At 42.4% G+C, this 24465-nt stretch overlaps 2 protein-coding genes across 7 annotated transcripts in view; one reads left to right on the plus strand and one right to left on the minus strand.

Moving 5' to 3' along the window:
• The window catches only part of ZFYVE28 (zinc finger FYVE-type containing 28), a 142749-nt gene extending 119095 nt beyond the window's left edge, over positions 1–23654 (minus strand). For all 4 annotated transcript variants that reach the window (XM_068679718.1, XM_068679717.1, XM_068679716.1 and 1 more), the window contains exon 1: positions 23399–23654. In XM_068679718.1, the coding sequence (XP_068535819.1) occupies positions 23399–23437 (39 nt within the window). In that variant the 5' untranslated portion in view covers positions 23438–23654. The remainder of the gene's footprint in view (positions 1–23398) is intronic.
• A 395-nt stretch (positions 23655–24049) lies between these two features.
• CFAP99 (cilia and flagella associated protein 99) overlaps positions 24050–24465 on the plus strand; it is a 56927-nt gene continuing 56511 nt past the window's right edge. Inside the window, exon 1 of one of the 3 annotated variants that reach the window (XM_068679719.1) lies at positions 24050–24193. The gene's annotated coding sequence lies outside the window, so the exon portion shown is untranslated. The other 2 variants (XM_068679720.1, XM_068679721.1) reach the window with 2 other exon arrangements.

The following is a 24465-nucleotide window of genomic DNA, read 5'->3' on the forward strand; positions in this document are numbered from 1 at the left end:
ATAGTTACAGAAAATGAGTGCTGATCTCCTCCCATGAGGCTCAGGCTTAATCATTTAATCATGGCATCGTGTGTTTGTTCGCAGTGTATGTCACTGATGGCAGCAGAAAGTTAGGACTTGTGTTTTCCCCAAAGAATGCAGGTTCCCTCTAGTTATTTTAAGTAGTCATTGGCAAGCAGCATTCATTTCCAGAGCCACCCGTCAGCTCAGTTTTCGTGAAGCGATTCGCTCCACGAGCTGTGCAGCTTCTGCACGCCCTTCCACTCAAACTGCTGGTGACAAAACTAAACTAAGTTCAGTTTCCTACAACTCCCTACCCTAATGCAATTCTCTAACATCAAATGAGAGGCAGGCTTCCCGCTGAAGCTTTCCTTGCAGCTCTGAACGGACTTCTAATAGTTCCCAGCTACAGACTGCCACGGTCAGTGAGACAACAGCTCGGATTCCTTACAGGATTCCCACCCAAGTCACATTTGTCTGTTTTTATCCATCACTGCTATATTAGAAGTACCAGCAACTACACGTGAGCAATATTAAAATGGGCAAGATAATATTTAATTAGGTACACAAAAGGAGTTGGGCTAGCATCCTTGTGGGCCCCTTCCAACTCCTGATAGTCTATGATTCTGTGAAAAGAAACCATTAATTATAATGACAACTTTCCCATTTAGTCCATTGGAAAAGCTTAATCTAAAGTTCAATTTACAAAAATGCATTTTTGAGCCACAGCCCAAGCGTGACAACAGTCAAGTTGATATTTGAGCAATTTTTGTTTGTTTCAGTAAATACCAAAGCAAAAAAACTACTTCTCTAATAATCACCTTAAATCTTTCTGATTTTTAAACACCACCCAGCTTTCGTTCCTCCTTAAAGAGCTTAAAAGACATATTTAAGACTGAAATCCTTATATCACACTGGGATTTGGTATTCTCCTGATCAGAAGACAGCATTTGTTCATAACACATAACTTCTATACTGGAAGTATCACAGCAAAGCAACTGCATCACAGCTAAGGTTTTGTGATGTTACCTGTTCTTGCCAATCCTATGGCAAGTTACAATTTTCATACTGAATTTCTACCTGCAGTTTCAAACACGGTATTAAACTGTGTTATTTCAAATAGCAGGAATCAAGCTTGCATTTCTTTTCACTCAAGTACAACAAATACGGTTAGATGAAATCCAACTACAAAGAGTAAATAAGGGAATGAGTCAAATCTACCAGTCCTTTGAAACCATCATCAGTTCAAGGCAACCCAAATTCTGTAGGAAAATAATTGCAGAGTCCATATTTAATGAAATATTTGAAAATTGTTCACAGAAGTGTCAGTTACAAAGTAAGCTAAGTTTTGGACAGGACTCTATAATTAGTGAACAAAAATATGGAGGACTTGAGCATTAGAAAGATAAAAGCACACCAGGCTAAATACGCTGAAGAAAAGCAATTCAAAGTGTTGACACTCTTGTCCCTTATAACTTCTTACCCTGTAGCCAATCATTTAACCACAGCGACTCTTCAAGCAATTTCTAAGTAGAACAGTAAAAAATTTAAGCTACATTAAAGTGTCTGGAATTTACTTTTAATAATAGAAGTATCCAATACTTCAAATAATATTATTATATTGGGAAAATAAACTTCAAAACAGATATATAACCATAGATTTCTTGGCAGCCAAACTAGCACAATAAATCTCTCGTGAAGCTCTATTTTCTTCATGCATTCCTTGCATTACCAGATTCAGAAAAAAAAATGTTTAGGATTTAAGATGAAAACTGTTTAGAAGACTGGAAAAAAGAGTCAAATATCTCATAGCCACTTACTTCTGCTTCCCAGACAGCCATGGCATTTTAATTTTACTCGAGTGCTTTACTTCTCTTCTTCCCTCTCTGCTTTCCTGCCCACATTTTGGTTGGCATAATCCCTCCTTTGAAAGCACAGATTAACTTAGGAAGAAGAAATATATTTAAACTTTCCCATTTCTCATTCTTTCACCAATATTATTCCTAAGTCTACCATCTTATTTCTTATTAGCTCTCTTACGATAAAGTACATATCAGCTTTCCACAATGAAGTCAAAGTTACGAAAGAGAATGCACATTTTAAATAAAATAACTTGGACTTTCTCCAAATAAAGGTTTGTTAAGTCTTAAAAACATCTGAAACTACTCTAGAAGTTGGTCAATCACATGTGAAGCCGTTCTGCAAAGCACAGGCTCAGACATGAGCTCCATTAGGTGCTTTGAAATACAGAATCCCCACAAGTTGTTTCATGTGGCACAAGCAGCTCCATGGACTATGCCAAAAAATATAGCCCATTACTAAATTGCAACTAATTATCATCTTCTGAACACATTCTGCATAGCACAGAAAGATTATCTGACCTTAAATCCAGATGGGAAAAAAGGAACAATGAATGTGGATATTTTAATCATTTTCTTTGCTATTAAAAGCAAAGTAGACGTGCCTTTAAACACAGCTTGCAAGTTCTTTTGCTCTCCAAAGCAAATGTTTACGTTGAAATTCAACTAATCCAAAGAACAACATTGACTTTGATAATGATGTGAAAGTTTTCAATGGTTTTAGATTGATAAAATCACGGCTTTTATTCTGCAACACCAACCATCAACAGGTAGAAATTTAATTACTAATAGGGAAGAATCGAGAATACTTAAACAAAGAAAGTCAGAAAGCATAAAGGAAACAGGAATACTCACATTTCAAAAATGCTATTTTTTTCTACTGAATTCCATAAAAATCTCTTACCAGTTTACTCAGGAGAATTCCCTCCTAGTCACCAGTACACATTTCGGTAAGGCAGATCTCACTTCAGGGGCTGTGTTGCTCAATGAACACACTTTTAGAAGAGCCTAATGAGAAAAGTCTAAACAACTTGTCTTGTTTGGGTTTTTAGAAAACGACCTTCCCCAAAGTGGTTGGCCATCATCCCAACACGAGTTGGTGATTTTATGCGACACACCTACCAGTAGTTAAATCTGTTAGGAGAGGCAGCACCAGTGTTCAAGAATTTCTGGTTTCTAATCCCGTGTGCAAATTCAGGAGTGTTTTAAACCCTGCCACAGCAGTAGCTTTGTTAGAGAACGCAAAAGAACATGAATTACTGATGTTGAAGAGCGCACTACCTTTAAAAGAAAGCTCCAAATCCTTTGAAACCCTGAAAACTACTGCTTTAACTACACGATGACTCAATAGTTATTTACATATTACAAAGACAAGCTGTCGATACCATATCCTCTTGTAGCATTTCTTGCTCGTTTTCTGATAGATTGCCCAGCTGTAGGAGCCAAGAGCAACAAAACCCCACCCAAGCATCTGCACAAAACAGCGCATATTTCAATAGCTTGCACTAACCTTCTAAACACAAGACGTTCTCCCAGCAAAGAACTCGTGGGCATTCAGTGGACAAACCCAAATATTTGCACCCTCTCCTTATTACCTGTATTTGACTTGATACAACTCACACTGACCAAGCCACTTCTGCTGTAAGAGTACAAGTGGGGGGAGAAGATCCACGCATCCATCATCCGTCACTGCCTCCACTGCAGGTTACACAGGGTCTGTGTTTTCAAAAATGCCAGGAGGTCCATCACAGATCAGAGAGTAAAGTCATTTTAGTCATGGGTGACCTGGCGTATCTATCTAGTAGCAGCAGTTTTTCGGGTTTGGTTGTTTTGTTTGGTTGGTTTCCTTAAGTAAGCACCTATTATTTAAGTTGGCCGCAAATCCCATGAAATATTATATGGTTGACTAACAGAAGCTTTGACATCTCTCTGTCAATAAAACTCAATTCGTTTTTCATTGTTACACTAAAATACACTCTATTTCTAAATCCCAAAACTACTTGCAGTAAGGTATGGCTTTGATTAAATGATCAGCCATGAAGTCATACTGCAAGAGCTAACCCAACCCTACACCAGATTCCCAAGTTTAAAAAAAAAAAACAGGCAAACAAACAAAGAAACATACACATATGGCCACACCATGTGCAAAGAAAGGTCACCTCTGAAAGCCAGCCAGGCCTGTACTCCACCTTTGCAGAGTTTTGACTGTTTAAATGTTGGGGGGAAAAAGGAGAACTGAACCAAGCACCTTATTCTGGATTCGGTTGTTACAAAGAGCCAGAATCACTTCTAACAGAGAAAAATTTTCCTGTTATGTACTGGAGAAACATCTTTAGTGTTACAAAGGACATCAATTCTCTCAACATACCTAGTGCTCATGATACACAGTTCTGCTCTAAATACAATCTTGGAAGACTTCATAGTCCATGGTCAGACCAACCCTTCTCAATGGCTCCATTCCCCAAGGCTGGAAGTGAATCAAGAGCTATCAACAAACTTGACATTCATTTCTCCAATGCAAGTGGAGGAAGAACGTGACTGCAATTGGAGGATTTGAGGGGGAGTGATGTTTTGGTTTTAGTTTGTCTATCAAAAATGTCATGCACGATGAGCATGATGAGCACGATGACACAAAAAATCCTTCTGCTTTCACCAGCATTGTAAACAGCTGGCCTTTAACACTGCACATGTGTTAAGTACCAGTTCTTTGATCCTAACCACCTATAAAAACACATGCTGCTTATTCAAACAAAAAGGAAAAGAACAAAACTAGGGAAAAAAGGATGTAATTCATCATTGTGAATACTCTTTGTCTCCATCTGCTGCTCAGCTAGATCTTTTTGAGGGAAAGAATTCCGGTAGAAATCAGTTTTACCATAAGCTGAGACATTTATGAACCTTGATTTTTACCTAATTCTTTTGTGAACTGCTTATTCAGGGTAGTATGTAGATGACCACTTTTAGGCTATGCTGCTTATTCAATTAACCCCCCATGGCCACCTCTATACATGGGGATCAATAGCATTAAAGCAAATAAGCAGAAATACAGCAAGCCTGGGAAGCCTCAAAAGCAGCAGCAGAAAGCTGTACCCCTTCCCTGCAGCCTTTGCTACCTGTACTAATTCCACATAAAACCAAATTCATGCAGAGAGATCTGCTTGTCAAGTTGCTGGAAAGATGTATTTTTATTTAAAAAAAAAAACAATTCCCTCCCCCCCCCCCAAAAATAAGACCAACAACAACAACAAATTTTTGACTGATTTGCAGTGAGGTTGTTTTAAAACAGTGATGATTTATGGAGCCCTGTAACAAATTTCTGCTAAAATACTAATGCTAGATTCAAGTTTCTACCTGCTGTGTTAAAACACATTCCTAAAGCTTACTAAAAGCTGCACTTAAAACGCTGAATCATAGGATTGGAAGAAGTTAAAGATGGCATTTTCAGCTAGGTTTCCCAAAGGTTACCCAATTCACTTCTTATATACATTCGGATATATGTTGCTTCTTCCACTAATTCCTCTTTGAGGTGAAAAATCCTGTTAAAATCGACTTTTTGCAATAGAAAACATTTTTGTTATTGACACAGAAAGAAACAGAATGTGCAGGTTAAGTAAACTCAAATTAGACATTCAAATCTTGCAGTTTCACAAATTATGGAAGCTTCTTCATAGAGAAATCGGACTGTCAGGGCAGCCAGCGATGGGCAGCAGTGTTTTTCCAGCTAGAGAACATAAACTATAGCTACTGAGGAAATAATCAGAATATTTGATTAAAAACAGTTACTTGCTGAACTATTTCAGAAGTATTTCACATCAGTTGTTAACACATATAGTCACCTCCACTTCGGATATGCATTCAGTTTGTGTACCGAGTGATTTTATCAAGTAATTACTATACTGGAGGCTAATTATCCAGGGGGATTTGCGCAGTCAGTCGTTACGAAACACCTTAGAGAACAGGAGAAGAGCTGAAGCTTTTCCAATCTCACTGCCACAGTTTGGAAGCCGTTTCTGCACATCACAGCAACTCTGGCCGATGCTGTGAAATTGCTAAATCATGCAGTACTTGCACTGGCTGCACCAAATCTCCTATGACCTGCATGGGGGACATCACAGAAGAGATACAAAGGCTTCTGAAAACAGCTCTGCCCCAGGGCAGGTAGACCACAACTTTTTCTTTCTTAAAAACAAAGAAACAGTGGACTTGTGCCCACTCTTATCCCCCAGCCTCAGAATCTCAGCTCAGCTCCTGATGCTGGAATGCAGGCCCTCGGGTGCAGTACCACGTGCTGCAGGTATTTTTCCCCACCACATCTTCATGAGCCTTTGTTCATAGTTATTGTTCCATTGTAATTACAAGCTTTGTTTTAACATCACAGAAAGGCAGAATCTTCAGCTACGGGCCACAAGTCCATTGAACAGGTGGCCCAGGGCCATGTCCAGGTGGCTTCTGGAGATCTCCAAGGAGCTCCCACAACCTCTGGGCAGCCTGTGCCAGGCTCTGGCACAGACAGAGCCTCCTGTGCTCAAGGTCTAACTCAAGCTTTGTGTCCCATTCTCATAAGACGCTTTGCGAGCATTCCCCAATCCTTTAGGCAAAGCTGCTAGAAGTATGGGTTAAAACCCAAACACTGCCAATGTTCAGAAGAGACAACCAGGATACAGCAGGGGCTAATCCAGCCACCACATGATTTGAGTTACTCCCCTGCGTGGCTACTTTACCTCAAGCTATACAAGTTAAACGCATGAATTCTATTTATTTATTTATTTGTAAATAGTACCTCATAATCATGACAACTTCAGGTCACTTTCCTCTTACTTGACATTCATCCACACAGAGGATACCAAAAGGCCAAGTGTAATAGATTGGTAAACCTTTGTGAGCTTCAGCTGAACTGACACAAGCAATGAAAATGAAGATATTGAGGATTAGAAACCTCAAGAAAAGCCCAACAAAATCCTGGTAATGACTTTAACCCACATCGACCCAGCGTTCATGCTCTAATGCCATGCTGCAATGATCCCTGTCTTCTGCTGACAGCTCTGAGAGATGACAGCAGATCAGGCTGAATGCAGCCTGACAACCCCAACCACCTTTTCTCAAAGACATTATTTTGGCTAGTTCCTAGTATTAAGAAAGAAGAACTCGCAAAGCTTTTTATTTCAGGTGAGAAACAACGCATAGAGAAAGCAGAGATAATCCTTTCTCCCAGTTTCTCTGCAAACATGACAAAACTACCAACAAAAGTCATACCTACTAATACTTGCAAACTTAGATACCAAAATAATATTGGAAGCATTAAATTTAAAATACAAACTCTAAGTTATTGTCTTCCAACCGTTCAACTAAACCAGTAAGTTACTTAGAACAGATGCAGTATTTTCGAGTCTTCAGACAACAAAAATGCCCGAACAAGTGTGAATTCCCTGAGACAGTAATTGGACTTCACCTTGAGGCAGTTCTTCCCACTAGCAGCATCCTGGCACCAGTAAAAATACCATCTACAAGAGCAAGCAAAAATAAACTAAGTTGTGGTAGATATTACTAAAAGAAAAATTTTTATTCTCGGAAGCCATATAGCCTTTAAAACAAAGATTCAAGGTGGCTGATGCTGTTCTCAAGACATAAAAGAATGAAATCAGAAGAGAGAAACAGACTAGAAGAACGTGATCAGTACTGCAGGCGTCCTCCAGTGTCTTTCAGGCTTATTTGAATTTTTCCTTACAGAAGAACATGACTTTAGGAGAAGTCAGAAACTAGAGAAAAACCTCCATATAGCCTATAAAAATTCATTGATTGCTACGATCCTATTCCCCAAAACCTCTAAAAATTTTAAGTGAAATTTATTTTATACACAATAACCGTAAGAGCCTCTTATGAAGAAAATCTTAAGACTTCAGGTGCTGAGTCCACTCCCCAGCTCGCTTCAGGAACCACAGCAGGAGTACGCACCAAAGCCAGATTTGGAGGACCATCACCTGCCCAGTTTTGTAGTCAGCTGAGAGAACAGGAGATAAAAGCTCTTCTGGGGGGTAAATGACACCAAAAGCAAGCTACCAAAGCTACTGAGTGTTTCCTGTGGAAGCACCTTCCACATCCTTGATGCAGGCTGGCTGCACTGGGCTAAGCAGCAGGCTTCTCAGCACCTTGCGACATCGTTCCTTCTGTAGGAAAAAGAGGAATATTTTCCTCTCTTCAAGTACTTCAAGGCCTACCTAATTGCAAATGTTCTCAGACTGATTGCAAAGGGAAAAGACAAGATAAAAGTCAGCATAGTTTTGCTCTAAAGCTGCCTGGTTTTAGAAAATTAGGTTGTTCGAGGCATGCTCTGGGGCAGCAGCAACCCTGCCCCAGGCTTTCCTCAGCCACGAACATCTCTGAGGAGCCACCTACAGAACTGCTGAGGTCATGCATGGCTTCTTCATTCATTTTTGGGGTACTTTTGGCAAATTTCTACGCTACAGCAATACATAATAAATAGCTATGCCCTGGACTCTGGCTACTTTCATTACAAAAGGAAAGCATCACTTTTTCTGAAGAGGAAATTTTCCCTGAAGAGGCTTCATAAAAAATTGCCTAATGTCTAATCAGCTTCTCACAAAGAAGAAATCTTTAAGGATGACACAAACAGGTATATCTCAAGTCAAACCAGATCACAAACTGAATCAGCTAGTGTAGCTATACTTGAAGTACCCAGAAATGATTATTTTTTTTGTAAAATAAATAAGAAAGCTGAAGTTTTCTCTGAAGAATTTTCCCACCGAAACAGACGATTCCTCATGATCGTCACTAAAATAATCCACACCAAACACAAACCAGCTAAGACAAGTTAGAATGCAACAGAATCGTCATTTTTGCAAAGTGTATAGTCCACTAATCAAATGTTAGTCATTAAATATGAAAAAACAGCTGCAAGTCCTGTTCCTTCTTGATAAAGGATCTAAAAATAGTAATTGCCCTCATCTTCTGACATCTTTTGAACATAAAAAGAAGATATTAATTTTACCACCTCATTCCATAGCTTTGGTTCATGTGTATTTAGGGCATGTCTCAGATCTTCTTCATTTGCCTTTCACTTTTGGCCTGAGGCAATCTCATTCAATATGGAATAACGTCACAGTCTTAATTGTGTTTGTAAATTTCTTATAAAGCGCATGTACTTGGAAATGCTCATTTCTCCAGTATGACAGCAGCAAGAGTACTAACAAGCTACCTCTAATGAGAAACTTGATGTACGCCAAAAAACAAGTGTATTTTTGGTGCTGAGAAAACATGGAAAAATCTATCAATTGGTTAACAAGTAAATATTATTTATCTCAGTATTACCCAATAAAATTTCCCTTACAATGTTCAAGGAAAGAGCCAAAGACCACTTCATGGAGGAGTAGGAGGACTGAGAACAGAAATTAAATTTATTTTTTTTTTAATTAACACACACACCACCATCACTTTTTCTGAGGTAAGAAAGGGAAAAATGATTCAAAGAATTATGGACAACTCAGTCTAAGCTGATGCTTAGAAAGATACAGGGAGAGGGAAGGAGGAAGGAAGACTGGGGGAACCACTAAAGCCTGAGTTTGTAAGCTTTGAAAGAACAATATATTATTGAACTACTAACATTATTTTCTTACATTAAGGACAAATCATGAAACCATTTTAATTCCATTCAACTGCATGACTGATGTACTGAACACAGACGAGGGATCTCTTTGCCTCACTGGAACTCTTCACGCGGTCCCACGTGGCATTCTTGTTAAGTAAAGAAACAATCAAGATGAAGTAGCCCAGAGATAAAAGATTGTTTAACTACTTGTGTAACTTACAGCATATACTATGTGCTATTAAAATGTGAGTATGTGTCAAGTGCTGTCGTGGGTCTGGCTCTGTACAATTTCAAAAAAATTAAGTGTGGTTACAGTCCACTTGAATTGCATTAAGGCATGAAAAATGCTTTGGAAAGCAGGAACAGAACTTACATTAGCATAAACTGACTCTGTTTTACTGATGAACTCTAATGACTTGCTGTTGCCAAAAGAGCAATCCCATCTCTCCAGAACCCTCCTCACCCAGTCCTGCACACCTGGCTGGCTGCTGTTTGGGTCTGCTGTGAATGAGTGTGGAAAAGAAGTCAATTCAGTTGTCACAAAATCCTAAACTGTTTTCTTTTGGGCTGATTTAACTCAGTAAGGGCACCACCACATGCCATAGCCAAAGCTGGGGAGCACTGGGAACAAGGCAGAGCTCAGCTCACCTGCAGTAACAAGCTCAGGCTTAACAGAAATGAACGAAAAGAAAAAAAAGCATAATACTACACAAAACTGCAAATTGGAGTGTAGTCATGAAGAACAGGTTCTAACGAACGAGGAATGCAAAGCAGGATCAGCTAATTACCTCAGAGCACAGAGCAAATACAAGTCAATGTCACAGCACCGATAAGGACCAGATGACACGTAAGCCACTCCATACGGCACTGCTGCTTAGCTGAAACCCCACCTATTGAGCTCTATAAAAGATCTGTATCTCAAACAAGAGAAGGAATAAGAGGACACAACAGGAATAAGAGGTTCAAAAAGCACAGCTTACAAACATGCTTAAAAAAAAGTTAATTGAGGACAGGGAAAAAAACCACCATTCCAATACGGATAAAGTTAAAGAAGTAAAACTTCTTTTCTGTATCCCTTTGGTCTTAAGAAAGAAAGAAATTGTATTAAACAACAGGAAAAGCACTTGGCATTTCGATGGAAAGGAACCAGCTATGAGAGAAGAGGAGTAGATTGTCCTAAGAGATGGTGAAAACCATTTCTGACAAGTGTGAAGAATAGGTTATGCGAACATCCCCACTGCTCAAAGCACAGATAAATTTGAAGTCCCAGAAATTCTATTTAAATATAAGTAAAAGCTTTTTTTTTTTTTTTTTACTGGAAACGTGATGATGCAGTTGAACAGACTGCCCAGAGAGGTTGTGCAGTCCACTGACTTGAAGACATTCAATACCCAACTCGACACGGCCCTGAGAAACCTGCTCTAGGGATCCCTGCTTTGAGTTTAAATGAAACAGTCCTTTAAAGGCACTAAAGAAACACACACACACAAAAAAAAAAAAAAAAAAAAAACACTTCACGGTGTCATTGATTGAATAATATAGAAAAAAAGTACATGACTGTTGTACATTAAAAACAGCATTCACCTACAAATCACAAGGCTTTCATGTCTCAGCTGTGCAGCCTCCAATGCCTTGCAAGATGTTCCCCTCCACCCAGCTAGCGTGGCTCATAAATTAAATAGCATCAGGTCGTTCAACAGCAGATTAGAAGAAACCCAGATGTTTGCAAAAAAGCCCATAGTAGTGGCCATATGCTTGCCCACACGTTTCCCCAACCTGGCCTGAACCAATGTCCCAGCTTGACACCAGACGAGTCTGTTGCTGACTGTGCAGCTCAAATGATCCATTGCTTACCAAATCTTGGGAATTTTTGATCCCAAGGCAGTAAACTGACATTTCAAATAAGCAAATTTATTCTTAAGCTTTTCTCCCCAGTTTATTTAATGGCATTATAATTTGTCTATCACACAGACCTAATTCATATGCAGTTTCCACTGGACATGGTATTTACTTTTCAGCCTGAACTGCAGTGAACCTACTAAAAGTGCTGAGGGTTTTCTTTTCAGGAGAGGTACAGTAGGACAATCGACACAAAACATCCAAAATATTCTCATTAATTATCTCCCCTAAGGATCTGCCATTGTACTTCAATGGCCCAACAGAGTGGTATAAAGCACCTGGAAACTTAATTTTTCTTTTTTTTTTTAATGTTCATATCATTAAGCGATCAACAGAACTGTACAAAGCTCATTTAAATATTACGAGGCTGCAGAGGGTGCTCTGACACTGCTTACAGACAATTTCTATTCAATCCCCATATTCCTCAGCAAATCACTCACCAATTTTCCAGGAGTAATTACAATTTGGAAATAATGCCTGAAAAATAATTTTGAAGGCAGGTTAAGATTAGGCTTCCCCTAATACCCAGCTTTACCCTCAGAGAAAGGTGATGTGAATTACAATTAGTAGTAGTAATTTTTTTAATCCCTAACAGTAGGTAGTCAGAGTGGAAATAATGTCTAGGAAGACAGCACTTCTCCACGTCACCTTTTTCCTGCACCTAAATGAGATACCTAACTGCTCCACATGGATCTAGTGGAGTGGGGATAGTGGGGACTCACCCATGGAGGGAGACACATGCTGCAACATCCTCATCCATGTTGCTCCCAAGTTGTTTAGGCAAACAAGCCCCCTACAAGAAGCTTTTGCTGCTTTAAGAGTAACTCGTCAAAAATAGCAAAGCTTTTAGCTCTTTTTGGAACCACCCAACACCATGATAAAGCACACACAATGCAGAATGAAGAAACTTGTGCAGATAGTACTTTATACTTGGGGAAGAAAATAAATCCACAAAATAAAAGATTGCCTCTACTTACATACCCCAGTTATTAGTTTTGTACTTAGCATTGCAAGATTTACTTGCTAGCTTTCAAGCAAGAGAAACACAGATTAATTTAATTATAGCTGAAAGTTTAACAAGAATTTGTACTTCTCCCTTTCCTTACAGTTCTTTGAAATTTCTTATTCCATTAAGTACACAGTGAAAACTGTTACGTTATCTGACAATACTGCTATTTAAATATATTAATTCTGACCCAACTGATGAAAGGTAAATAAAAGAAAGGTTTTTAAAAGACTTGGAAATTAATTAAAAATGTTCAAATCCTTCACTTCACTGACTCCAAGCCCCAAATTAGCAAATTCTAGGTTTGACAATTCATATAATGAACTTGAAACAGAGCACAGATATGCCAAACAGACAATGGTGCATTAACTGGATGCTTTAGCACCTTCACAATTCCTGTTGAAAAAGGAAATTCAAAGTGTCAGGTAGTTCAAGAATGTGGAAACCCTGCCCTTTCACAGCTCCCTGTTTTGCCTCACTGCTTCTGCAGCTTTGCTTTGTGCCTCTGTCACTGCAAGATTAGCTACATTAACATTTTATACATGGTCTGCACCCTAATGTCACCTAAAAAAAAATGAGGTGGGCCTGTGTTTTATGATAAAGAATCGAATCACAAGTGCAGCTCTGTCAGTTCCATGTGACTTCACCTGGGTTTCAGACTGCTCCCAGCATTACACAACGCAGCATCTCTCGTGCCAAAGGAGCAATAGAATAGGTGCTGTCTGAGCCAGCGACAGAAGTGTTTCTCTCTTCGGATTAGGGGTTCATTTTCCCATTATTTGTGTTGTGAATACAATATCATACACAAACACAAAAGACTCTGAAGATGCAATTTTGTGGCTGCTACAGGGTAATTTAAAGACCACGTTGCCACCAAAAGAGGAGATCCTGCTGCTCCCCCCTGGATGAAGCTAACGGGTAGCTCTGCAAATTACTACAAACAAATGGAATTAATTTCCAGCTGTGTCAGGAAGTTGATCCAATGCAGAGCAAGGCTGCTCCATTCCTCATGCAGGGCGTAGGGAGATAAGAGAAGAGCACACAGGCAGCAGCTGAAGGAGCAGGGGACCAGCAGAAGCAGCAATGTCTTCAGTCGACTTAAAATTCACAAGGGGGACAAAAATATTCCTGATAGGTGACAGATTAGGAACTCTGGAGAAGATGAGTACTTCTGTTGCTCTGAAAGATCACTACTATGCAAATACATTTCACTATACTTCGACAGTACTTTACCAAAACCCAAAAAGTCATTCTAATAGAAAAGTTGCCTAATAACCAGTACAAGGAGGGAGTCAGAAATGGCATGCAGGAACAGAGTTAAGCAACCTGACTTGTGATATGGAGTAGCCATGAGATGACTCAAATTCTGGCAAGAATGCAGCAAACAGGTTCAAAGCTAAGTTTAGTCATGACCGAGAATGCTTTCATCCAGTCCTGCAAAACCTAAACATCCCATAGATGCCAGCATTTAAGACATGTTTCTAATTCATACTGTTTCACGTATAACACTGATCACATCATCCATTTTTATTTTCTTTCCACAAACCAAACAAACTATAATGTAAGCAAGATATCCCACCACAATGAGATGGATTTTCAGTACCTTGCACTTAGGACTCCTGGACAGCACCTGAGTTGGAAGACACTCTCCTCATACCCCAAATTACAAAAATGCTTCAGCAGAAGGAAACCCATTTCCCCCAGCAGCTTTGCATGCCAATACACACCAGTGATTTTACCACAAGGGGGAGATGAGAAAGATGACAGTCAGAAGCGACTAAAGGCCTGGGTAGTGAGGCACTGGTTTGAACATGACTAATTAACAGTTGAAAATCACCATTACCTATCCCCCATATGTTCTCATTTGTAAGCTAGAGTTGGACAGTGAATCCAAACATATGGAAACAGTAAGCTGCGCTCCTGTCTCTGAATAGCAAAGCACACACAATCTGGTCTTCAGTTTTGGCTGTAAAACATGACTGCACGGTAACCCTAAGAGGAAAAATAATCTCATATAAAGTAGCGGACCTGGAGGAGTGAGGAAAAAATAGATAAGAAACCCCCAAATTAAGCTTTTCTGGTTGGTTTGACTATTAGCTTATATGTGGCACTGAAAAACCGTTGTGCCTCAGTCCCCCATTTAAAAGCTAGGAAAAATAACCATTTCTGGCATTTGAAAAAATGCACAGATTATACACAATTTCTGGATCACACACAGCACATGGGCACAGAGAGAACCACAGCAAGAGCCAGCTCCAGCCTCGCAGCATCTCACTGCTTGGCCTGACCAACTGCAAACGACTCCAAGCTTCAGCAAGGAACGTGCTTGGCTTTCTTACCTTGAAACCAATGCTCCCAGTGGAAAGGTTTATCTATTAAGTCTTCAGGAATACTCATGAAGTATTATCTGCAGTAATTTGGAAGGGTTCATCTTTTCCAAAAAGCTTGAATTTTTATTTGTCAGGTAAACATTTTTTTCTAAACTAATTAAAAGCTTTTTAACCAGATTAAGTCGGGTCAATAGAAACAACAGCCTACCTCTGATGTAGAAAACCAAAGCAGCTAGACTTCAGTTCACTTGCCTTTACTGTTAACGTGAGAATAGCAGGTTAAACACATACACACAGCTATAGGTAGATCTAGATATACACACACTATATCAAGAAATCAATAGAACGTTTCTAAAGTAAAAAATTATCTTAATTGTTTATGCAGCAACATATACATTGGGGCTTTTTGAAGCAGCATTCATTTTGCAAGTTGCAGCCCAAGTCTACATCAGAAAATTCTTCAAACTCTTGCTCTCAGCTACACGCAGAACTGTCTGCCAGGAAAGTGCCAGACAGCAACTCTCCAAGCTACACAGGAGAAGAAGTAGTCTACTGAAAAATAGGTACACTCTAAGGCTGAGGCTTTCTTCAGGAAACCAATCAGAAGAAATACTGTAGCTGATTGAGATAATACATCCTTTAAAATAACACGACAAAAAATGGGAATAGAATATATGCTATGAAATAAAGATGAATGCCTAACAATAAACCTTGCTTCCTTGCCTCTTCTAGCAAGGAAAATGGAGTACTTCAGTACCTTTCTTCCTACCATCATGACCACTATCACATTATGCATTGCACCTCTAGACTGAAATCATGAGGCAAGAAAAATTTATAGCAAGTCCCCAACTACGAAAAGAAAAATAAAAAATCCAGCAAGAAGCAGCAGCTTTGTTAGGGAAATAAAACACACAAAAACCCGACAGCTGAAAGCAGTCTCCAAATTGAACACATCAGTTCTGAAGAAAACACTTGAGAGTAACTTAATTATCAAGAAAATATCAACCAAGTGACCAATGACACCAGTGAACTCCTATAGGTAAACAACATGCACCGTTTAATGTAAGGCACATAAAATAACCCACCTGCCCTCTTCCAATTATTTGTTGCTCATCATGACACTGCGGTCTTATTACAGGCTTTATACAAACACTGTAAGAGAGCTACAAAGCACACAGGAAGCTCACACCTTGGAACAACCCACTACCACTCTCGAGTCTTCAAAAAAGCCCTCCAACTCTGGCTAAGCTCACCATCAGAAGCTTACGTACCAAAGAGAAGCAAAGTTTGACAGGGAAAAAAATAATGCAAAAATGTTCTAAGACCTCTTCACCACAACCTAATGGGCCAACAGCGCCTAGGCAGACACAAGGATATGAGAGACCTCACCAGGGCACCCTAAGTCCCTACAGGACCTACACAAACATAAACAAAAGCAGTCACTCAGCTCCAGGATGAACATGCACCAGTCATCGCCATCGGACTGGAGCAAACCTAATTACCATTTCCATTTAATCTCTTATGCCTCAGTGATGACCTGCAACATACCTTAAAATACAAGGCCAAATAAATCACAGGTTCGAGATGAGATTTGCTTTATGGCCCTTAACATTTTCTCCTTCTCCTTACGTCCTATTAACTCTGCTTTACTCTACGAGGGTTTCCATCCATCTTGCACCACAGAACAACGTCTCCTCTATTGCGTCAAGCCATTTTTGTAAGGCCATCAACTAGATCAGGGACGCTCATCCAGCTCCATACAAACACTTTACAAAAGCATTAAATAATGCATTCAGAAGTGCAGGTACTCTATGTTTCTGAATCTTGAAAATTAGGTAAAAGCAGGCAGTTCTTTCAAAGGATTTGTAGGGCTTGATAGGAAACAGTCTGATAAGTCCTTATCTCTACGGTAAGAGCACTCAAACTCCAGCAACTGGACTGATCCAGGAAGGTGAAGCTTCTGCCAACAGGCTGATGCTGCTCTGATTCTCCTTCTGTACAGAGGCACTGATATGAGCGCCCCTTATCATTTCTAAAAAGATCCCTAAGATGACAACCCTCCAAAAGCCAACTTTAGATAAACATGGAAGGCTCCTTTCAGGCTCAGCTCTGTAACATCAGTACAGAGCAGAAATGATAGCTCGGATAATCTGATTGTTTTCAACATCTGATGAACCTCAGACTTGCAGGAAACATCTCCTGTGTTAAAAGGTTGACAAAGGAAGGAGAAAATTAGAAGAATGCAAAGTAGAAATGCCGAACACCCTGAGCATCCGGTTAGTTTAGCTTCAACCACCTGTAATTCTCCGAGATCAAAGTGCCAGGCGATGGCAGGAATTAAGACATTCCAGCATAAACATCACCCCAATTTGAATCAACCTATGGCCCATTTGCAAATATTAAGCCTGCATTTCGAAAGAGGAGAGTCATCTCCTCCCTTTTTCCACCCTCAGACTGGTTTTCTTATGTTTTTATCCTGAGCACTTCCTTCTACACTATTCACCTCTCTCCCCTTCAGTGCCTTTCCCCTGGTAGCTCTCCGTTCCTGCATTCACCCAGCGCGCAGTACATGGAACTGACACGATGCTCACTGCTACGTTATTCATTCTGAACAGCCATCAAGCATGGCTAAAGATCCTGCGAGAGAAAAGAAAAATGATCTTGTGCCCTATAAAGACAGGGTAAAGCAGGGGCAGTCCTTACATGACATTCTCAGCTTTCCTTGCAGTGCAATGGTATAATCACAGCCTGGCTGCAGGATCCTATTTCCTTTGATAACCCAGTTCCTGTTGATCAGCTCTTCAGGGAATCTTGATCCTAAACAACATCAAAAGCATTGATACTCCAGGGAGGAGACGGTGGTGAATAGAGAGGGATAGGAGCAAGCAGAACCACCAGCAGGATCAGGGCAGTCAAGAAGAATATCCATGCTAGGGGCTCAAGGAAGTACTGCAAAAGGGTCACTGCCCACTAGGAAACAAGAAGGGAAATCCTACAGGCTGCGAGGGAGAACAGAAATACACAGAGAGAAGGCAGCAAGTCTCACCCAAACCATCAAAATAAGTAAGACAGAGCAAGACTCTCCAGTTTTAACAGCGACAAGCACTCAGACAGGAAGGCTGCATCTTTGTTGTCCCAACACACAACCCCCCAGAAGCTCAGCCTTTCCTACATCCTGAATCTACAGCTCTGCAAAGGGTATTACAACTTCTGCCACCCGCCTGTTTCCAAACAACAGGCTTGGATGCTGCCCCAAAAAAAGAAAACCGAATTCTGCTACACAGCTCTGCCTGTCACAGGGGCTGAGAGCTTGGTGTTAGCTGGCTCGGGACAGCTTTGGTTTAGGGGGCTCAGCAGCTTCACCCTGTCTGCAGAGCAGCAGGTCATGTCTAAAATACAAGCAGAGAGCACGTGGGCACTAAACCAGCTTGTAGTTTTAGATACACCGGAATATTCTGTACTTTCAAGATGAAAAAAAGACTCATCTGAGAACAGGTAAGACAGACTCCAACGAAGCAGCATCCTCCAATACAACAACCCAGCCTGAGAAACTTGCTTTTTCAGATGCGCTGTGACGGCTGGTCAGTCTTCAGACATGAGTCAAACGTACCTACACGGCTTCCAATTCATTTATTTTTAACATCCTTACATAAAAATAGCTTTACTGAATGCATTTTTAAACGAACATCGCTAACAGAACTGCCAAGACAGTAGATCATAACTATTAAAACAGCTAAATGAAGCATGTCAAAGGTATTTGCACTGCTAATTTTTTAGTTAGCTCAGTACAAAAATATTCTTTGGGCACCCTCAACTACCAGAGCTTAAATACTGTGGTCAACGCGGACATTTTTTTTGTATTGGGATTCTTCTAAATAACACAGAAGAGCACAATGTGTTCTTTAAGTATTTTTTTCTAGGTTTTGGTAACTATCATGGAGGGAGAACAGGACAGGGAGTCGAAAGATCCAAATAAGTTTCCAAGGGGAAGAGCAAAGGGAGTGTGCAGGACAAGGGACACGCTGGGTCGCACTGGTGGATGCTGGAAAACATTTACCTCACTCGAGGGAAACTCAGCTCTGAGCACTGAGTAGCCAGTAGTCATAAAGGAGGCCAGAAGTATAAACGGACTGAAAACCGATTAGACAGTTTAAGGAAAAATGTTCCAAAGCTGTTGAATTATAAGGGCACAATCCGCAGCTCAGCACACTCCTGAAAAAAATGCAGACTGCCGTAAGTTCAAAAGAAAGCCCAGGGGAAATATCACTTCCTATTCATCTCATCTTTTCTCCCCAGGCATCTGTTACGGGACGCAGCCAACGAGCACCACCAGACGTGACACCAGGCTGGATGGACTCCTGCTCTGATACACCCTGACTCTGCTCACAGAAACCTACATCCAAAAAGTCACTTTGCAAGGTCCATGCATCTCTCCCACATCAGGGTAATTAAGAACAGCCAAGCATTTCCCTTAATAGACAACTACAACAGCTGCCCACTTGGCTTTTTCAGATGTAGGTAAACCAAGGCCAACAAATAACATGACTTTGAATTACCTTAAGTCGGCTGCAGAGTCACAATGAGCTGCAAAGAATCCCCAGTTTCCACACGTGTGTTCAAACCACTAGATGGTGCTTCTGAAATAAAGCGCTTCAGCATGCAGAGCTCTAAAGCAATGTCTGTTGATGTCTGAGTTGCCTTCCTCCGGATTTTTATCAATATTGCTGAGGAATGTGGTTCGATAGCTGCAGCCTCTGATCAGACAGCAGCAACAAGATGAATTAAGCAGGTAACTGAGGTCTCCGCAAATAAGATTCCTAAATTTTGTCTTGAAAAGTAGTGAGATGTTAATAAAAATCTAGTATTAAATACCAAGTTTTGTTCACAAACAGCAGCGCCTAAAGACTTCGGTTACTGTATGGCACCAGTAAACAGAAATTTCAGGCTACGAATGCAATTTACCTCTTCCTTCACTCTTCATTCAAGTAGTTTTCTTAAGACACTTTTCCCACAACTGAACTCGCTCCGTGAAGAGTAAACACTTCACTTTTAAGATGTGGAAATTATAGCTAAGATAAGATAGTGCTTTCTTCCTATCACTCTGTAAATTGATCCTTCCTTTTCCTTGCACTCACCCCAAACTAGCCTCAATAGTTGCTTGGCTATTCCAGTAGCTTCATCCTTTTTCATTTCTCACCATTTCAGTCCATCAAAGCGCTCCTTAAAATAATCCTCCCTCTTCCTACATCTCATTCTACTGACTCAATTTTAAAAGTGTTCTTCACAGGGTGTTAAGCACATATTCCAGAGAAATTTTTACTATCTTCTGTTCCTCTAAAGTTCATACTTCAATTCATCATCTTCTGTATACAACTTCTTCCTAAAAAGAAATCCTATGAATATTTTCCTCTTCTTAAAAAAAAAAAAAAAGCCTTGGCTATTTTCTATTTATTTCCCATCTTTTAATGCTTTGAGTCAGCTCTGCCACAAAGCAACACTGACAACGCTCCCAAGCAAGATTACATTCGTATCTGCAGGTTTTAATGATCAGTTTTTACCTACTTTTTAAATATAGATATGCATTTATTATTTATATATATATATATATATATTTAAAATAATAAAATAAACAAAACCACTTATCCTTATGCAAAGAGCCTCTAGGAAGCTCCTAGAGGTCACTTGATGAATATTTTGCCATTGCCTCTCACTTTTCTACATTAGGGGATTACTCTTGATCCCCTAGGAATATTCTCTCTTCCTCTTACTTCCAAGATGCTCATTTACTAGCTCTTGTTTTAAAGCCTTGTTTTAAATTAGCATATCTATGTTTTACTCTAAATCCTTCAATAAATATTACAAAAAGCATTGTTGCTACCTAGGGCTTACTTTCCCAAAACATAGCTTAGTAAGAAGGCCCTTAAAAAGTTAGAGAAAGGTACTATGCACAGACATGAAAACAAGCTTTCTCCCAGTACCAGCCATCCACGCATCCCTAAATGTTATTTCATAGAAACACGTTAACAGAAAGCAAGAATCTCTTGTCCTGAAAATGCATCTGCTAATCCAGCTACAGAAAGCAATCATCAGCGTGAAGAAAACCCAAGGAAATTCAGATTCATAGATGTAATCACCAACTAATGTTTTAAATAAAGGAAACTGAACATCCATTGAAGATGTTCCAGTCTTTTATGCTAAGCTGATTAAAAACATCTTTGAGTTGTGGTTACAGAGATTATTTTTTCCCATGTCAAATACTGAACAGTTCTTTCAAAATATCAATAAAATGGATCCAAATTCAAAACATCGACCCTGGTGAGCTCTTCTCTGCTCCCTTTTCAAGCTATTCTTGGAAATTCAGCAGCAGCATTCACAGAAGTTATTTGGAATACTTTGAGCATCAAAAGCATTTCCGAATTGTCCAAACCCAGGCAGTTCCCATACTTCCGCGGGATGCTCAGGTCTGCCCGGCAGCAGGCTCTGACCTCGCACCTGTGGAATGTTCCGACAGCAAGAGGTACGAGATAAGAAGCTCCCTGGAGTGACAGGAAATATTTCTGGTCTATCTCTGCGTACGCACAAATATTTTGATTTAGAAGCAATCGTCCTTTCTCTGCATATGGTAGCGGAGCCGGGCAGGCAGTGGGACGCCTGCAGTGCCCTGAGGTCAGAGCACGCAGCCCTCGTTCCACCAACGTGAAGGCACACAAAAATTTCTATCACCATCGATGCAGCACAGGAGGCTGGAAACCAAGCCTCATCTCTCTGCTCTGCCTCTAATACATCAGCTGAAAGTCTGCCTCTTGCCAGCTGTGCAGACCTCATCGTTGCTGTTTATTTCTGTCCCTGGGTACCTCCAGCACCCTGCTTACTGACGTCTGGGCATGCCAGCACACCTGGAGAGCCAGGGCAGGGCCAGAAGTCAGAGCACGGGCTGTGTAAGGCCGTAGGAAAGCCGTGCTGCTCTCGTGACACGCTCCCAACATTAGTCAGGACTTTCCGCTTCCCTACACCCACGTTTTCTCTCACCTCCTTGCTATGCTCAAACAGAGGCAGCAGTTCTGAAGTAAATGTCTCTGCCTAGATGCAGGTCCCTGCCTCTTACAGTAACTTGGCAATTATCCTGACGGCTTTGTAATTCAATCGTGTTGAGTAATACCTCTCTGTTCCATTTCTCAGCCTCAGCCATGTACAAATATGAGCATCTACCCAGGTTCCTGACAGGGCTGCGCTGCGAACCCGCTGCTCCCCTGTTCCCTCCCAGTCCCGTTCCCCCTCTGCCTTCACAACCAGCTCCGGATGCAATGAAAGCAGCAGCCAAACACCCCACAGCAGCCAAATAACCAGCAGAAGATGCTGCCGTGCAGGAGTCCTGTCACATCGCACTAGGATGGGGAAAGCCTCAAAAGGAGCAGTCTCCATCGTCGGTTTGATACTGCTCCTGCCCCCAAAACACACGTGGAGCCTGCAGTACCTAACAGAAGATTATAACTAAGTAATGTGAGTGGGGATAAGCCCCCACCAGAATAAAAATCCCAAAAGGAAACAGCTTTGAAAGAGGTTATATTCCAAAGCAGACTGTGGAAGCCATCAGCCTGACGGGAAGGAGCCCTCAGAACCCCTTGGTCAAATGGGACAGCAAGGAGAGCAACCAGGAGAGCTACACCTGAACGCATCCATCTGACTTGCTACCAAAACCAAACAAAAAACCGTGCGAAATCCTGCATATTTAGCTCAAATGCATCACCCGTAACAAGTCAATAGGAAAATCAGAGCAAATGCTTGTTCCTGAAGGAACCGGTCGTCACCTTACTACACCCCCCAGTGCCACATTTTGAAGAGGAGCACAAGGAGCGATGCAGCCAGCTTCTGAAACCAACCCGAGCTGGGGTTTATCAGAAAGCCCCAACCCGGGGTTTATCAGAAAGAGAAAAAAAAAAAGCTCAGATCTCTATCAGGAAGACAATTAGAGGGAAGGCTAATTGGTTTTTTGATAAAGAAACGGCGACAAAAGCTGCACGCACAATTTCTACCGCTTCTTTTATTCATTGCAAGCTCCACGTTCCTTATTTTTTTTTTTATTATTATTCCTTAGGATCCCGTTGATGCAGAGGACAGCACAAAGTTACAAAGTTTATGGGGCACAGCTGAAGTTTGTTGCCCCCCCCCCCCGCCCGCTCAGCCCCTCGCCGCGCTCCCAGCTCCCTCACCGCTCAATTTTATCTCCTTTTCGTTTAGCAGCCGCCCCGCCGGACCGGCAGCCTTCCCCCACAGGCTGGCCGGGGTTCCGACGGCAGGAAAAAAAAAGGCAAAGCGCAACTTTTCCCCGAAAACCACGCTTCAACTTTTTGTCCGTGCGCCAGCCCCCCCCCCCCCCAGCGGGCTGTGCCCTCCGGGGGCTGCAGGGGCTCGGCTCCAACACCCAAACCCGGGCGGCAGCAGGAGGGGACCGGGGATGAAAGGGGACAGGGGCAGAGGGGGAGGACGAGGTGCTCGCGACAGCGCTGTCGCGATAGCGGCGCGACAGCAGGAGGCTGTGCGCTGCCTCCGGCGCGCGGCTCGGAGGAAGAGGAGGATGGAGAGGAGGAAGAAGAGGGAGAAGAGGATGAGGAGGGCGAGGAGGAAGGGCAGGTGAGGAGGAAGGGCAGAGCGCAAGGCGCCGCCGTGCTTTGTCATCCCGCAGCCCCCCGGAGCCGCTCACCTTGGGTTTGTACAGCCACTTTCGGAACCTGTTCATCATCACCGCCACCGCCCGGGGCTGCTCGGGGGGAGCTGGCCGGCAAGCTCCGGGACGCTCCGTGAGGCAGGGCTGTGCTGAGCCGCTGCTGGCGGCTGTGGTGGCCGCGGGCTGCCCGCAGAGCAGGGACCGCCCGGCGCCGCCGCCGGCTCCGCGCCTCACTGACAGCCCCCGCGGCCGCCCGCCCGGCAGCGGCGCCCCGGCCCCGCTCTGCGCATGCGCGGGGGTGGAGGGGGCCGGGCGGCTCCGCCTCTCTCGCTCTCCCCTCGGGCTCGCCCCGCCCACCCCGCGGCTCATTTGCGTAACGGGAGAGGAAGACGGGGGACTACATGTCCCGGCATGCCGCGCAGGGCTGCTGGGGGTGCGGTGGGGGTGCTCCGCCGCGCGGTGCGTGCTGGGAGTTGTAGTCTCCTCTCCCAACCAAATGGTAAACCTGGCCGGTTCTGGGCAACAAGCCTCTGTTTCTGTCAGACAACCCTATCCGAGTCCGTGCGGATTAGTTTCTAGCCGCTCCTAAGCGCAAAAACAGAGAAGTGGCCGACCGACCTGCTTGGCAACGGCGGCAAACAATCGCCGCCATCTTTCCTCCCACCCCCGTAGTTCTTTGCCCCCGCCGCGCCCGTTGTGCGATGCGAAAGCGGCCGCGCGGGAGAACTACAACTCCCAGCAGCCCCCGCGGCCCCTAGCAACCGCGGCGGGCCGGGCCGGGCCGTGGCGGCCTCAGCGGCCTCAGCGGGCTCGGGAGCGGCGCCGAGCCAGGTACGGGGGTGGGGGCGCCCAAACCCAGACACGAAACAGAAGACCGAGAGGGGAACTCGTCATATCGTGACGTATCGTGACGAGACTGTCGGGATTCGCTTCCCTGAGAAGGGTTTGGGCAGCGGGTCCCCGGTCATAAAGTTCCGCGAGGTATCAGGTGACAAAAGTGCTGTGTGAAATACAACGCCTGTAGGGGACAAAATAGTGAAAAACGTGAAAAATTAAAAAGGAGGAGGAGGAGATCTGGAGCTGGTCAGCATTTATGTTCTCCA

Source organism: Anas acuta, chromosome 4 (assembly GCF_963932015.1).
Source record: "Anas acuta chromosome 4, bAnaAcu1.1, whole genome shotgun sequence".
In the NCBI taxonomy this organism is placed as follows: domain Eukaryota; kingdom Metazoa; phylum Chordata; class Aves; order Anseriformes; family Anatidae; genus Anas; species Anas acuta.